At 40.8% G+C, this 17,081-nt stretch overlaps 1 protein-coding gene across 21 annotated transcripts in view; it reads left to right on the forward strand.

The window, feature by feature from the left end:
* PTPN5 (protein tyrosine phosphatase non-receptor type 5) overlaps positions 1–17,081 on the forward strand; it is a 145,107-nt gene that overhangs the window by 104,887 nt on the left and 23,139 nt on the right. For all 21 annotated transcript variants that reach the window (XM_075425213.1, XM_075425211.1, XM_075425220.1 and 18 more), the window contains 4 exons: positions 186–269; positions 4,886–5,124; positions 8,735–8,924; positions 12,296–12,380. In XM_075425213.1, coding sequence (XP_075281328.1) covers positions 186–269; positions 4,886–5,124; positions 8,735–8,924; positions 12,296–12,380 — 598 coding nt within the window. The remainder of the gene's footprint in view (positions 1–185; positions 270–4,885; positions 5,125–8,734; positions 8,925–12,295; positions 12,381–17,081) is intronic.

Below are 17,081 nucleotides of genomic sequence, written 5' to 3' on the forward strand. Positions count from 1 at the left end.
CAATTTCAGTCTTTTCCAAAGCGTGACATTTTTCTGTTGGTGATGGTGGTGGCTTTTCCATGGACGAGTATGGATAACTGAATGTACATGGGAAATCAAAGAATGAATACGCAGTTTACCAAGAACGTCATGCAGACGCTTTACTAAATACTTTATGAATCACGGTCAATTCTGTTGTTTCACAGGACCTGACTAGAATCGGGAGCATTGTGGTATCATACATCCTGCTGTCTTTAGCTTCTCTAGGACTGTTATTTGTAGGATCTCTGGTAAGTTATGATACTGTGCAGACTACATTCATGCCCTTTTTCGGTGAGTTTTTATAAGATGTCTAATTTACCTGAATTTGTTGATGTTATGCCCAAGTTGATTGTAAAAGTAACATCTCTGGCACCATTTCTGTGTAATTATCTGTTTGCTTTACATAGAGGAATCATGACTACACTTATCCTTACTCAATTTCTTGATGAACTGGGGATTACACTGATGGTTTTTATTCTTTCCATCCACAGATGGCCAAACTATTTTCACTTAAATAGAAGGGAAGTGGTCCAGTAACAGGACCATCTAATATTACTGCCTTATGAATTACCTGCGGAGCATCCATTGACTTAAGTGGCAGAAATAGCTGTTCCAGAGCACCAGTGCACTTGTGAATGTAATGCCCTTGTAGACATAGGCCAAGGCCAAAGCTGCAGAACAAGATTAGTGGCACGACTACAATTAATCTAGTTAGCTGTTGGCTGTTTGGAAGCAGGAGTGTATTGTGTTTCTCCATTGACTGTGTAACTGGCACAAAGGTGTGTTAGATGGGAAAGCTAGCGAGAAGTCTTTCTTTTTGGGGAGCTCTAATTGAACATGGCTTTTCATACCCTTCCATACTATTCTGTTAGAGTGGGAATGCAGTTAATGAAAACGCAGGTGGAACATCACCTCGTGTCCTTACAGCAGTGCATGTTCAGGTGACTCAGGAAGCTGCAGCTGTACCATGTCCATGCCATTTGAGTGATGTACAGTATAATGAAGTACATCATAGAATCATGGGACTGTTGGTGGGAAGGGACCTCTGGAGGTTGCTAGTCTAACCTCCTGCTTGAAGCAGGGCTGTTGCCAACACTCAGTAAGGTCAGCCATGCAGTTTTCTACATGCATTTTGAAAACCTCCAGGGAAAGAGATGTATCATCTCTCTGGGTACTTGTGCCATGACTGCATGGCGCTCTTGAGGAAGAATTTTTTCTTAATGTCTGATCTGAATTTCCTGAAGTTCAATGTCCAAGCTGAATTTCTGCAGCTTGTGGCCATTGTCCCTTGTGGTATCAGCTGTGACTATCAAGAAGAGTCTGGCTGCACCATCTCTGGAGCTGCCCTTCAAGCAGTTGCAGGTGGCTGTTAGATCACCCCAGCCTCCTCTTTGCCACGCTGAACAAGCACAGTTCTCTTCACCTCTTTCAGAGGTCATGTGCTCCAGACCCCTGACTTCTTTTGTAGCCCTCCATTGGGCCCACTCCAGTTTGTCATTATCTGTCTTAAACTGGAGGGCCTAAAATTGGACACAGTGTTCAAGTGCACCTCCTTTGATTTTTATGGCCACATGCCTTGGTAGGAAGTTTGTCATATTACATACTATGGTTAAATTTACTCAGAGGCAGCACAGTAGCAAAATCTTCTGTTTCATGTGTGGGGGTGAATGTGCTTTTTAAGACTATTCACAAGGCAAAGTAATTACTGTTAATGCCTCTCTTCTTGTGGTCATTGATGTAAGCAAAGAAGTTAGCTGGGCTTATGCAATTTTCTGCTTTTTTGATGCTGCTATTCCTTATCCAGATGAGTTTTGTAATTGCACATATTAATGAACAAAAATGAGACATCTGAGAATTGTGATGAACTGTGTGAGTTCTAGGTAATTTTGCAGCAAAACATTCTGAGCTGGAAATCAAAATAACAGGGGTGTGATTTCTCTGCATATCCAACCTAGTTGTTGCTGGATGGAAACTTTATTGCTGACCCATTCTTAGCACAGCAAGTAACTTTAAATGAAAGCTCTCTGTGCCCAAAAATTCTGATATCGGTTTGAACTGCTTTGCATATGTAGTATCTCCTTGCAAGTGAAGACTTACACTAGTGTAGATGAGAATGGACTTGGCCCATTTTTAAGTGTTGGTTAAAACTTTTGCACAGACAACCATTTTATGACATTTTCCAAGTAGACAAGCTTGCTCTGTTTTGTATTTCTGTGGTCTGTGCTGACAGTCTCCTAGCTAGAGTGGAGACATGACTGTCTCTGTGGGACAGCCTGTTCCCTGGACAAGTCGCAGAGAGCCAGGACATAAGAAATGTCCTGTGAAGTCAGATGAATGGTCCATCTTGCCCAGTATGTTCTAACATTGGCATTAGGAAAGAGGAGCTGTTTAGAGAGAGAATATGAGCCTTGTCCCTTCCTACATACCTGCTACCTTACTCTCTGACATAGTCATAGAATTGTAGAATATTTTGGGTGGAAAGGACCTTTAAAGGTCATCTAGTCCAACCCCCCTGCAATGAGCAGGGACATCTTCAACTACAGCAGGTTGCTCAGAGCCCCGTCCAGCCTGGCCTTGAATGTTTCCAGGGATGGGGCATCTACCGTGTCACTGGGCAACATCTTCCAGTGTTTCACCACCCTCATCATGAAACGTTTCTTCCTTATATCTAGTCTAAATCAATCAACTTTTAGTTTAAAGCCATTACCCCTTATAAAAAGTCCCTCTCCAGCTTACTTGTATGTCCCTTCAGGTAATGAAAGGCTGCAATAAGGACTCCCTGCAGTGTTCCCTTCCCCAGGCTGAACAACCCCAACTCTCTCAGCCGTTCCTCATAGGAGAGGTGTTCCATCCTTCTGATCATCTTTGTGGCCTCCTCTGGACCCGCTCCAACTGGTCCATGTCCTCCGTGTGCTGAGGGCTCCAGAGCTGGATGCAGGACTCCAGGTGGGCTCTCACCAGAGCAGAGCAGAGGGGCAGAATCCCCTCCCTCGACCTGCTGGCCACTCTTCTTTCATTACAGCACAGGTCATGCTGTTTTACAATTTGAAAACATCTACTTCTATCGGTATTTAGGGAGTAAGGTGTATAACAGTCATTAGCAGAACACTGAAAATGATGCAGAGATGGAGCTAATCAGGGTTTCTAGAATCCCAGCCTGGTGGACAACAGATAGTTGCACACAGTTTTCTTTACTTAGATACATATTTTTATATATATTTTATACCTTATTATTTATAAATATGTATTGATGTATATATTTTATATATATATTTGTACCTCTTTCTCAACTGAGTGGTATCTCTTTTTCTCTCTCTTTTTTTTTTTTTTCCATGGTTTTTCCAGTGGTGTGTTGCCTAGAATGGACCTTGGAAGGGGTCTTTTACGTTAAGGAGTGCCTTTATGATGAAATCTTTCTTTCCCAAATTTACCCTTCAGTCTTTATAGATGGACCTGATAGATCAGTCCCACACTGATGTATATACTAGATGGCATACCAGTGAAAAGCAGCATTTTTTTATTCAGCAACTGTAGTAACTTACAGTAACGCTTTAGTAGTTCCTTGGGGAAGTGAGAAATTGTGCCTTTTTGTACATGTGTTATGTGTTTTGTTGCTTTAATATAGAGCAGTAACTGTTGGGACACCTAACGAGGCTGAGAGGTGGAGGCCAAGCAGATTCTTAGAAATGATATCAAGAGAAGAGAGACCCTGTCTGGACTGTGCACTTGCCAAAGTCAAGCTCATTCCTGTATTGGGGAATTTGTGACTCTAATACATGCAGAGCAAATTTTTCGGGAGAGCAGACCTCAGCTAAGGTGGAGGCACTTTTCTGAGAATACCCATGTACCAGAATGTGTTGGGAGGTTAGCAATCACAGTGAATATAAAAGACTGGATAGAGTGCTTGAGGCTTCTGTTAGTGATTCTGTCTGTTTTCTGCCTCATATAATGGTGTTTTAAGACCAAGGCAGCTGCAGAGAACCAGTATAGAGCTGTATAGTCCTCCTGAACAGGTTTTCAGAGCTGGCTGTTTTTTCATTATTTAGTTTAACCCATTACTTTTAAGTGTAACTTAATTGCTTCCAGTGTCTTGGGTAGCTCCTTATTTACCACACACTTCTTTCAATCTAAAGAAAAGCTGCTGTGTTTCTAGGGTGAACTTTTTGTTCCTTTTGGATTTACAGTGTGTTAAATCACCAGTAAAATCAATCCTGTGTCACCATACCAGCTCTAGAATCTGTAATATGTAATTGGTAACAAGACTTTCAACTTGGCCCTCAGCACAAGTGTTGATTTTAGTAACAACAGCATGCTCCAGGCCCATTTAAAAAATTATTGGTTTATACATGAATTTGGGGTACAGTGCCAGATTATCAAAGATGTGCAGTTCAGGAAAATTATGTTTACTTTTCTTAACCTAGTTATATCTAAATTTTGGAGAAAAAAAATTCTAAATGGAAAACCATTAAGTCAGGAGAGGTATGATTTGTAGAACAGTGTAGTAGATTTTTATTTTGTAGACAAGCCTAGGAGGGGTAAGAAACTGAACAAAAGGACAGTGATATCACATTGGCTTGCATATGATGATCACAAGCACATTCCACTTCCACTGTATCCCTGAGCTAAGCCTGGCCAGCTCTGTGGAAATCTCTATGGCTGAAAGCAGATTTGAATGGGTAGATGTGAATCCTTGTAACATGCACCACAAAGCTACTCCTGTGTGGAACATTCCTGCCCTCTTCAATACTCTCCAGTTCTAACACATTATAGTGAGCTGGGATGCTGCCCTAAAGACCCATCCTCTAAGCTGTATGGAAGGGCTGGCAACAAGCAGAAAGGTTTTTTAAATGTTTGTTTCCTCCAGTTTTGGCATCTACTCAGAGCCCGTGCAGACCCCCCCTTTCCGCTACAAGAGGACAGACGCCAATCTGTGAGCCGGCAGCCTTCATTCACGTACTCAGAGTGGACAGAGGATAAAAATGAGGATGACTTCCTAGATTTGGATCCCGTACCGGAGACTCCGGTCTTTGACTGCGTAATGGACATTAAAGCGGAGACAGATCCAGCTACTCTAACGGTTAAATCCGTGGGCTTGCAAGAAAGGTAGGGTAGATGTGTTTAACAGGGGAAAGTCTGGTCCCAGATTTTGTGGATTTAGGAGTTCTGTGCCTAGTAGGAAGCTTTATTGCCTTCATGAATGTCACTTTAAAATGTGGTTTAAAGTCCAGCACCTGCTTTATTTCCTGTTCTGTTTTCAGTCCAGACATAAATATAAACATATTAGTCAAAAAACATACAGTTTCTAAATGGCTGTCAACAAGTGTTATTCAAAAGCGTCATTTCTTTACTTTGAAATATCCGTTTGTGTTAGATCAGTCTCTTGCCATTCCCCAAGATGGCAACTGCATAGCATGAAATCCACTATAAGACAGTGAAAGCTTTTACCTCTGAAAGAGTTGGATGTTATTAATTTTTTTCTGTCACTCATGCTGGAGGCTTAGTCCTTTCTGCAAAAGCAAACCATAGGACAAATGGTAATCTGCAATAATTCTCATACAGATGGCTTAGTCCAAAAGTAAATGAATTCCTTTGAAATTAACCATACAATGAAACTTTGTGGTTAGCTGGTGTTCACTCCTTGAACTAGCAGGGCAATGGAGCTTCTCTGATTCACAGCTGGTAAAGGGCAGCTTTAAGATAAAAGGAAGATAGGAATGATGCAGTACTGATTTGTGTTGCATTTCACCATCTTCACTCGTACATCTTGCAGAAAGGTCACCTGTAATGGGTGAACTTTGAAAGGCGCATAGGTGGGTGAGTTTCAGAATGTGTGAGTTGGGACAGGGGAATGTTCAGCAGAGTTACCGAGTGTTCAATTGGACTGAACTATCCATATACTTTCATCCATAAGATTATTTCGCTTTCCAGTGTGTCTGTGTGTGAAGGTGAATGGAGGAGTGAAAGGACGTACACCAGACTTACAATCCTCGCCTCTGAGGCTGAGGTTGGTTTAAAGTTCCTGTCCTTTCCTCTGTGGACCACAGGAAGCCATATTTTTGGCAGTCTGCATCTTTTTCTGTTTTGTGTTCTTTCAATTGTCTTGGTGAAAGACAATAAAGATCTTGAGGATAGAAATCCCATGAAGAAACTCTGCAAAGGTGATGAAGTTATGAATAAGAGTGAGGTTACTGAAGGGCCCAGCATAGTGAAGTATCACCTTTCTTTATTTCTAGATATTCAAGCTTAATTGGAGTTCTAACCATAGTTAATTCTTGTAGCTAAAATGGAAATGGCAGAATTTAGACTTTGAAAAGCACGATGCTGAGTTTCCAAAGTGCCACATGACACAATAAAAGGGAGTGTTATGGAAGAGGCTTTTAATTTGCACTCTGTGAGCTTAGAATGTTTTTCCTCACTTTATTCTAGATTATAACATTTGTCCTAAAATGTCTGACCTTTTATTGCTATATTCTTCTACTTTAAATTTGGGATTGCAGTAACTCCTAGGTTTTGTCCCTGAAACTGCTGCTGTCAATGAGTTTTGCCATTGTTTTTCATTATGGGCAAGACTGGGCTCGAAATGCATCACCATCCCTGATTTCATTCCATCTCTCTAATTTTAAAGATGCTGACATTTTTTCTTAGGTGACTGCTAGCCTGCAGGAAAAATACCGTTTCTAGACAATTTGGGAGTATCAGCTGTGAAATATCAGTTGATTCAAGTAATGTAATGAATTACAATTTAAAAAACTGTCAAAGAAGTAGTGGAAATGGGAAAAAGAGAGCACTTGCTTGAAGTGCTCACACTAGGTAGAATGTGCACCCTTAAGATGTAAAATGAACCTGTTTTCCACATACACATGTGCTTGAGAAGCCAGACAATCATTTCAGGTTTGGGCTGTGGTCTGACAGGTTTCATTTACATTGAGCATTGGTCACTCTTCATTTATTTGATGTTGTGTTGAATTACCTAACTGTCCCTCTTTTGCATCTGTTCTGCTTCTCTGTCTTACTTCCCTCTCATTCTTCAACCACCTACGCCATTAGAAGGGTAGCTAAATTCAAACAGCACCGAATGCTACTCTTAAGAGAAAATGATCTCATTTCCTCATGCTGAAGAACTATCATAGAATCATAGGTTGGAAAAGACCTCTAAGATCATGAAGTCCAACCATCCACCCAACACCATGCCTACTAAACCATATCCTGAAGTGCCACATCTACACATTTTTTAAACACCTCCAGGGATGGTGACTCAACCACCTCCCTGGGCAGCCTGTTCCAATGTCAGACCACTCTTTCAATAAAGAAATTTTTCCTAATATGTAATCTGTACCTTCCCTGGTGCAACTTGAGGCCATTGCCTCTCGTCCTATCGCTGGTTACCTGGGAGAAGAGACCAACAGCTGCCTCACTACAACTATGAATATGTGTGAATATATGTATGTAGCCTCTTCTACCTTAAAAGAACAAAAAGCTTTTGTTATCTAATGCATCTGTTTCTGCGGAGGAATGTACTAGTGATTTAGCAGCACACAGAGCAGGGTCAACACCTTTTGAAAGGTGTCACTAAAGATTCAGTGTCTACCACTAGTGGTCGTGTTTCATCCAAAATCATTTCCCCGTGACTGTGAATCATAGCAGGAGGCTGGCTGCACGTTCTTTTGGAAAAACTCCTGAATCCTGAAAGGGCTGTGATCCAAGTACCAACTTCTACTGTCATTTTTGTGAGCTAGTCATGCCTGCATGTTTGCATAGTTTTTCAATAGCTCCTGCAAACACCTCCCAACTAGATTTTGCCAGTTGAAAGTCATCAAAAATAGGTTTACTGTGTGAATGCATAGAATATTACACCTAGTAATCATAATATTGTATGATTTTATTATGTTAAAGATACTTAAATATAGATTGACTGATGGCATTTGAATCTTATTTTCGTCTGTGATATGCAAGATTCACAGAAGCTCAGAAATGCTTTAAAACTGCATTCAATAAGCAATGGAGGCATTTTGAATTTTTTGTTTTATTGTGTTGCTAACTTAAAGCCACTAAAAATTCTACACTCAATAGCATCTTTGTTTTTAGTGTAACTGTTGAAATGTTGAGACCTTCATTTTACCCTTCTCGTGATGTACTGTTGTGGAAAGGAAGTTTTTCAGACAGAAAAATTATTTGCTGTAATGGTTTGCATCTCACATCTTTATTAATGTTGAGCTGGTAATGTTTATCCCAAGATCTTACCCCACTGATCTTGTCTGTGCTACTAGTAAATGGTTATTCAGTAGGATCTGGCCAGATGAAGACTAATATGGATTTTTTGATCTGTGGTGTCTAAAATGTCAGTCCATATTCAGGCATCCAAAAATATGGTGTGATTTACACAAGTATGAAAACTTTCTTGCAGTTACCTGCTCAACGCCTTTGACAAGAAGGTCGCTTCTACTTAGGTGACAAAGTGTACAGGTACCTCACTACGGACAGCACTTTGAAAGTGTTGGCCTTCATATTCCAATGTACAAAATTGTCTTCTGGTCTCGGCTACACAAGAAGCATCACCCTTTTTTCACAGTTAGTGACCATAATATACACAGCAGAACCAGCTGGGTGCTTTTCTAAAGTTGCTTTTTATCTATCATTGGGACTGTATTCACTGCTGGCAGTGATGGGTCAGTCTGTTCTGCTGTAAGCAAATTCTGATTGCTCTGTTTTGCAGGAGAGGTTCAAATGTTTCACTCACACTGGATATGTGTACCCCAGGCTGTTCTGAGCAAGGCTTTGGCTATGTCATGTCACCACGGGAACAGTCAGCCCAAGAATACCTCCAGACGGCATCAAACATCCTTACAGAAGAGGAGCTGCACAAGAAAGCACTGGATCCTTTCATACTCCAGGCAGAGTTCTTTGTGAGTATCTGACCTCTGTCTTTGAGGAGCATCAGAAAAGTGGGATGTTGTTTCTCTTTTATGAACCTCGCTATTTTCTGCAAGTCTAAAACGAGTACATACAAATTCAGCTTCCATCAGTGAAGCATTTAATGCAATTCCAAAATTTGTCATCCTTTGAAATGACAGTGTCTGAAAGCTTTGAGTGATATTGTCACTTAAAAACCAGAGAATTGGTTCTGGCAACAACAAAAAGCACCTTGTTTACAAGTCTTTTTTTTCTGTTGGCATGCTAATTTTTAACAAAAATAACTTTCTGAAATGTATCTGAAGTTGCCCTAGGGATTAAATTAGTCCAAGTGCATGCTCTTTGCTGTTGAATTCTTGGCATGGCGATACTTTCCAAGCCAGAATGTTCTTCACATAACCAAAGCACAGGATGGCTATGTCACTCAGCAGGAGCCATAAAAAGGATGTCTTACTGGGGTTTTTTCTGCACAAAAATTATTTACTAGCTGTAAGCTGCTCTGTCAGTTGCTTTTAGGATTCTGAAGTATGTTCCCTTGGCTCACTGTATCCACTGTTGCTTTGGAAGAAAGAATTCTTTGCCTCATTTTTGGGAGAAAAATATACATCCACAGATGAAACAAGCAGCTGAAAATCGGATTTCTAAGTAGTTTAGGATAAAGGCCAGACACAATTTGATGTAGTGAGTACACTGGCTTTTTAGATCTTTGCATTCTATGGGTCTCTTCCCTAACTGCTTGCGTGTCTGTGTGACAGGCATTGTCATGTTTATTACATGTGGCAAAAAAAATATGCAAAGTGCTGCAGTGGCTGTGAGCATTAAGTCCACTAGGCAGGGTTGTGAATTCCTGCACAAGATGGGAGGTAACTAGGACACAGTCTTTGCATACTGGGGTATTTCGGAGCAAATGATCAAGATCTGCTGAAGTTAACACTGCCAAGTCAAATATTCTCTTCAGCATGGAATCCCAGCAGATCAGGAGGAAGATGATGTTTTGCAACATAACAGCCCCTTCAGGCTGTCTGCTTTATGACCTGCAAGTGTCTGGAAGGGCAAGAGTAACACTTGGAGTATCACTTGCTGTCCTCCCTCCTTGTGCAATTTCAGGGGTTTTTTTTCCACTTTACAAGCACAGGGGGAGATAAAATAGCCTGGACTTCTGTTTTAAAAGAGACCACCATATATCTGTGATCCTTAATTCACTTAGTGCCGTACAAGTTGTAGAAAAGCAGATTTAGTGTAGGCAAGTCCTGATTCTTCTCCCAGAGCAGGCTGCACAGGACCTTGTCCAGGCAGGTTTTGAGTATCTCCAGAGAAGGAGAATCCACAGCCTCCCTGGTCAACCTGTTCCAGTGCTCCGTCACCCTCAGAGTGAAGAAGTTCTTCCTCATGTTCAGACGGAATTTCCTATGCTTCAATTTGTGCCCATTACCCCTTGTCCTGTCACTGGGCACCACTCAAAAGAGTCTGGCCCCATCCTCTTGACACCCACCTTTGAGATATTTATAGGCATTTATAGGGTGCCCTCGCAGCCTTCTGTTCTTCAGGCTGAACAAGCTCAGCTCCCTCAGCCTCTCCTCATAGGAGAGATGCTCCAGTCCACATACAGTTTCATAGAATCATAGAATGGTTTGGGTTTGGAAGGGATCTTAAATATCATCTAGTTCCAACTCCCCTGCCATGGGCAGGAATGGCTTCCACTAGACCACGTTGCTCAAAACCCTGTCCAACCTGGCCTAATCAGTCTCCAAGGTGTACTGTAGCTTTCAAGCAAAGAAAGTAATCTTAGAAGCAGGAAAAAAATATGCTTCACTTTTCTGAGAGATTTTTTAATTCATTTTTCCAGTGTTGTGAAAAATCATTCAACAGACAAACTATCTCATTTCATTTTCATTCTTTAATGAAAACTGAAAAAACGTAGATAAAAATGCTGTGTAATTAAAATGTGATTTCCATAATTAAAAATTGTAAACTAGTTACTTTTTTTTTTTATGATAAAGTTATCACCAACTAGGCCTGCATCATGTATTTTCAGTGTGTGCAACTTACATGGTTTTCACAGTCCAGATCCATGATGAAGTAGGCAGCTGTGTTTCATTTTGGAAGAAAAGTCAGAGGGGATGTCACTTGTGAGGCTAAGTCCTGAAATTCTTACAAGATTTAGAGTTTTTACTCGGGAAGAAGTCCTGTTGATTTCACCAAGAATTTGCCTGAGCAGTGAACGACTAAGTCCCAAAGGCAGACCATGGAGCTTGGCTCAGGAAGAGTTTTGGTTGACTAAATACCAAGCCACAGTTGAGGAAAACATGAAGGTTTCATTCCCATGCAGTTCCTCAAATCAGTAGGATACTACTTCAACAAAATTTTTTTATCGTTACTTGCCTCTGGTTAAGCTCAACAGTACACTCAGTGCTGTGTAAGAGGCAGAATACAGATAGTCTTCTAAAGCTCCAGAATTTACCATAGTCCATAGCTCTGCTCATCTTAATTTCTTCCCAGAGTGAGGCTTGTCTTACTCAACCCTGACTCATGTTACCAGTATGTCCAGTACTGGCCTCTCAAATCCAGTGTGCAGCAGCTGGGATGACCAGCTCTGCTCCCAAGCTCCCATGAGCCCTTTCTCTGCTGCACCTGGTTGACACATCCGATCTCATCAGATGCCTACTGACTACAGTTGGTGGAAGGTTCCTGTTCATTCCTGCCTGGCGTTGACCACTTAATTGCAGAAGATGAGTAGTGGAGAATAAGAAGTCACTCTGTGTGCTCTTTAGGTCAGTAATGTAGAGCGCAGGTAATCCCTGAACACTTGTTTGCTGTCCTTGCCCAAGGAGCTTTAATGTCTGGTGAGCAAAAAGAGTGACACTACCCCTGCTCCATAGACTCAGGTCAGTATGCCAAAGTGTCATAATTTTGTTGCTGATAAGAGTCACTAGCAAATTATTTCCTTCCACCCTCAGAGAGGAAGAAGGAGTGTGAGTCATAAAGGATGGTCTCTGAGGTCTGTCGCTTTTGGAGCAGAGTATCTTACGTACCAGCTTCTGCTTAGTTCTGTGCCTACACTTGCAGTTCAGTTCTAATAATATTAGGAGCTAACATAATGCCATCACACATATTACTCAATGAATTAGTCACTATGACCATTTTCATATTAAAGATTTCAGAAAAGAAAGCCAGTGACAGTAAAAGGAAACATCAATTATATTTTGGTGGTAAATTGCTAGAAGTACTATACTGTATGTCTCAGCTGACTTCATCACTTTGCCTCCCTCACAGGCAGGACGTAATGGGCTTGGGTTTTTTATTCCTCTTGTGAGTCAAATAGTACTACCTACTGTGTTTTGTGGTGTTGTGTTTTTTTTAACAGGAAATTCCAATGAACTTTGTGGATCCAAAGGAATATGATATTCCAGGCTTAGTGCGTAAGAATCGCTACAAAACAATTCTCCCAAGTAAGTTTCCTGCTTTTTAAGTCACTGAGGCAGGGTGGTTTATTTCACGTGCAGAAGGGCTTTGCACTTTCCTTTGCAGAATGCATAGTGTGCTGTCACGACTGTGTATTGTCCAAAGGCCATATTTATGAAGCAGCAACATAGCTTCAAAGCATAAATAAAATTTCCAAAAGATACAGAGCATGAAGAACACTGAACATCAGCAGCACTTAGTTTTTAAGTCATTAGAATTGCATTAAACTCTAGACTAGATTCTGACAATGTTATTTTCCCGACGGATGTTTTTCTCAGAATCATGCCTCAAATACAAACTGAGAATAGTGGGAGGTGGCCTGATGTCATTAAGATGATACAGAAAATCAAAATATTTTTCTTTTATATGACACTATTTGTATTTGTAGCAAGGAGTAGAAGTTTTGAGAAACGTTTTGGTGTCATTGTTTTCCCCTGTGTCATACTTAAAGTTACTTTGAAAAGTGATACAATTAGATGTCATGCCTCTTTTTTTTCCTCTAAGCCATTGTTGAAAGATGCCACCACTAGCCACAGTAGCTCTGTTTGTAAAGCCCGAAAGGTTCAGTATCAAGTTAGCAAAGATAAGTGTAGAGAAGTCCAAAGTGTCCTCAGCCATACATATCACTTTAGTCAATGAACCTGGACTGGAAATGTTCCAGAAGAGATTTTTTTACTTAGACTTACAACTCCAGCAGGTGCAGCCAGTGATCCAATGTGCACAACCCTTCTGATAACTTTGTACTCTGCCTTAGGGCAGAAATATAAAAACATTCAGCCACATTTCACAATTTCTGTGCCAATGACTGAGGTGAATCGTTCAAATCTTAATTCACTGTTTTTGCAGGAAAGGGAAGATTGCAAAATTGGGTAGTGATTTCAGAAGCCCAAACTGCTAGATTTTAAAGTGAGCTATATATTCTGGATTTGGTATCCAGTGTGTACTTTGAGAACTGGTTCTATTTTAAGTGTCTCGTATTGGGAGTTTAAATTGAAATATCAATAATTGCTGCTGTTTTGAACACCCTGTTCCACAGTTGTAAACAGATGCCAAATGGCTCACTACCATATGTTTTTAAGAATATCACTCACTCAATGGGTTAATTATTTGCTGCAGACTTCATCTCAGCCATGTGGATATCTGTTATCAGCCATTGTTGTCACTTTGACCTATCCAGATAAGATAACTATTTTCTACCCTACCATGCAGATGACACCAAGTTGAGCAGGAGTGTTGATCTACTTGAGGGTGGAAGGTTCTACAGAGGGGTCTGGACGGGCTGGATCAATGGGCTGAGGCCAATTGTGTGAGATTCAACAAGGGCAAGTAGCGAGTCCTGCTCCTGGGTCACAACAACCCCATGCAACGCTACAGGCTTGAGGAAGAGTGTCTGGGAAGCTGCCTGGTGGAAAAAGACCTGGAGTGTTGGTCGACAGCTGGCTGAACACGAACCAGGTGGCCAAGACGGCCAACAGCAGCCTGGCTTGTCTCAGGAATAGTGTGGCCAGCAGGAGTAGGGAAGTGATCGTCCACCTGTACTCAGCACTATAGAACAAGTCTTATGAGGAGAAGCTGAGAGAACTGGGGCTCTTCAGTCTATAGAAAAGGAGGCTGAGGGAGACCTTACAGCTACCTGAAAGGAGGTTGTAGCAAGGTGGGTGTTGGTCTCTTCTCCCAAGTAACAAGTGATAGGATGAGAAGAAATCACCTCAGGTTGCGCCAGGGGAGATTTAGATTGGATATTAGGGGAAAAAAAATCTTCACTAAAAGGGTTATCAAGCATTGGAACAGGCTACCCAGGAAAGTGGTTGAGTCACCGTTCCTGGTGGTATTTAAAAGATGTGTAAACATGGCTCTTAGGGACATGGTTTAGTAGTGGACTTGGCAGGGTTAGGTCTACAGTTGGACTCAATGATCTTAAGGGTCTTTTTCAACATAAATGATTCTATGATTCTGTGCCTCCAAGGTTTAACAAGCTTATTCCAAGCTCATTATGATCTGGATATTTTTTCTGAATTAGTTCCAAAGCTAGTAACTTCTGTGCAACTTTGTCCCTGGCTGTGACCAAAGGATGTACATATTGCTGAGGAAAGAAGAGGGCTGAGTGTTCACTTGTATCCAGCTACCTCCATTTTGAAGGGCTTGGTGCTGGCAATGAAGAGGCTAGCAAGGAGAGCTAAACATCCCCTTTATGCTTCAAAGCTGAGAATCCCAGTAAACTATCCATGCACAAAGTAGGAGAAGGAACCAGAGGCAAGATGAGAGAGAGTCCTGTCCTTTTCAGGCTTTGACGATCCACTGACTTTTTTTGTTTCTTAGCTGACCAAATGTAGCCTATGCTGCCTCAAGTATCTGCCTAGCATTCTTCCAAGTTCTAGCTGCAGAAAGAAGTAACGGCAGGAACTGCTAAACAAGCTGCAGTAAAGCAGACTTGGGCAACTGACTATTGTAGGGAACAGCAAATGCTTAATTACCCATCTACACTCAAACTCAAAATTTCATTTTAAGAAGTGACTAAAATACCCTTACCAGCTATATTGCCATAATCAGTCTAGGCAGTTACCATTAAGAGGTAAGCAGTCACTTAACGATCAGTTACTTGCAACCTGTAGTTGATTGTAGTAAGAGACAGGATAACAGTCTGTAATTTGTCTTGGTTGTATTTCTTTTGTAATAAATTCTTTTTGCAGATTCTCTATTTTTGCTGTTAGTAGTAAAATGGCTCAGAAGGTGGCTTTTTTGATGGCAGAAGGATGGTTTTGGGAAAATGCCAAGCTAAGGAGGTTGATTCGGATATTTCATAACTATGAATTTATTTGTTTGCAGGCAGTCCTCTCCTGGGGATGAGTCGTGTGGCATTTCCTGGAAAATGATAACTTTTCTCTAAGATCTTTGGAGGCACTTCTTGGATATATAGAAAAGGATGTTCTTGTTCTAGAATTAGAGATGGCAGGAACTTATTGGAACACGTTGTATATTGAACTCATTGAATCCTTTTCTCAAGAGTAATGTCTAGACAGATTTGTTAAACTTCTACATGGCTCTAATGCTTCTACACCATTTTAAGTTATACAAAACATTTCAGTTAAGTTCAGCACATTCCTCTAAAATGTCAGACATAGTATCAACACAAAATGGCCATAAAAGAGACTGTGGAAAAAATAGCTCACATGATTTTGTTTCTTAGTGATACAGACTACTACTGCTTTTTTAAAGGCATCTTCTTGAACCTGGTGTGTGCACTAGTTTTGTCCCAGGAGAAATGTTTTCATTAAGAGTAGGATTTGATTTTGCTTAAATGCCTATCTATGGAAAATTTCAAATTCATACTTCAAACTCTCATGTTAAAGTCTTATGATTTTTTTTTAAGGGAGGAGTTATTCCTGTTAATATATTTGTAAGAGATATGACAGTTTCAGTTACACTTTGTGCAAAACAGGACACTTTCTTGTATTAACAACACGTTAATAGGCCTCTCTTTTATATGACATAAGATTGAAACTGTTCACTAACATGCTACCTTAACAAATGTAAATACTACATTATCAGAAGAATCACAAGCCAAGTATTATAATTTAAAGTAAAAGCATATTCTGAATAATGTTTGAATATTTGTGGATACAGCAATAGGAAAGTCCATCGTGAAAAGTGACTCATATTCTACTGCAGCTGAAGAATACTAAAAGAAGCCTGTGCTTAGAAGTCTGTACTACCTGTTGACAGAGTTCTGCAGATCCATCTTACTTCTCCCTAAAGACTTACAATGAGACAGACAACATAGTATTATTGCTATTATTATGCTTTTATTACATGAAAAAATCATATATGCATTACTCAAACTTCAGCAGACTCCATGGATGTCTGCATGACACCCAGGCAAAGAGACTTCATGCAAGAGGTCTAACTACCCGGTCCAGTGACATTTGAATAAACATCTGGCAACCAATGGCACCTTTTTAATGGTGTGACATGTTGCAGGATATCAGAATTACTGATTAAAAAGCAGATTTTATGTCTTGTCTCACCATCTCCCTAGTACTAGAGATGTGAGCAGAGATGAGCAGGAGGGAACTGTATTAGAGAGGAACTCACCGGTTTCAGTACTTCCATGCTATAAAACAGTACCTTTGTTAATATCTTCGCCTTGCAGATTATGATGATATTATCACATAATTGATAACATGAATCTGTTCTGAGGACAGCATTTCATGCTGGGTCTGTGTTTCTAGTACTGTAGAAATTACGGTGTGCTTAGTCCTTTGTGCTTTACCCAATACCACACTACTTTTGTGGATTTTTTTATTTTGTTTGTTCTGGTATCTGAGGAGGCTGGATTTTTTTATGAAGAAGTCATCTGTGGTTTGTTTTTAATATTCTCTTGGTGATATACAGTGGTGTTGTTTCCTGAGGCCTTTGTCAGGATGATGTTTCATGTCAATGATAACTGTATTGGGTTTGTGTGGCAAAGCTCGGGGCGGGGCTGGGCTACAGGGCTAGCTTCTGTGAGGAGGCGCGAGAAGCTTCCCACATGTCCAGTAGAGCCAGTGCTGGCCGGCTTCAGGACAGACCTGCTGCTGGCCAAGGCCAAGCACATCAGTGATGGTGGTAGCGCCTCTGGGATAACATATTTAAGACAGGGGAAAAAAGTTACTGTTCAACACAGAAAATTCAGCCAGAAAGAGGAGTGA

This window comes from Opisthocomus hoazin, chromosome 7 (genome assembly GCF_030867145.1).
Source record: "Opisthocomus hoazin isolate bOpiHoa1 chromosome 7, bOpiHoa1.hap1, whole genome shotgun sequence".
Classification (NCBI taxonomy): domain Eukaryota; kingdom Metazoa; phylum Chordata; class Aves; order Opisthocomiformes; family Opisthocomidae; genus Opisthocomus; species Opisthocomus hoazin.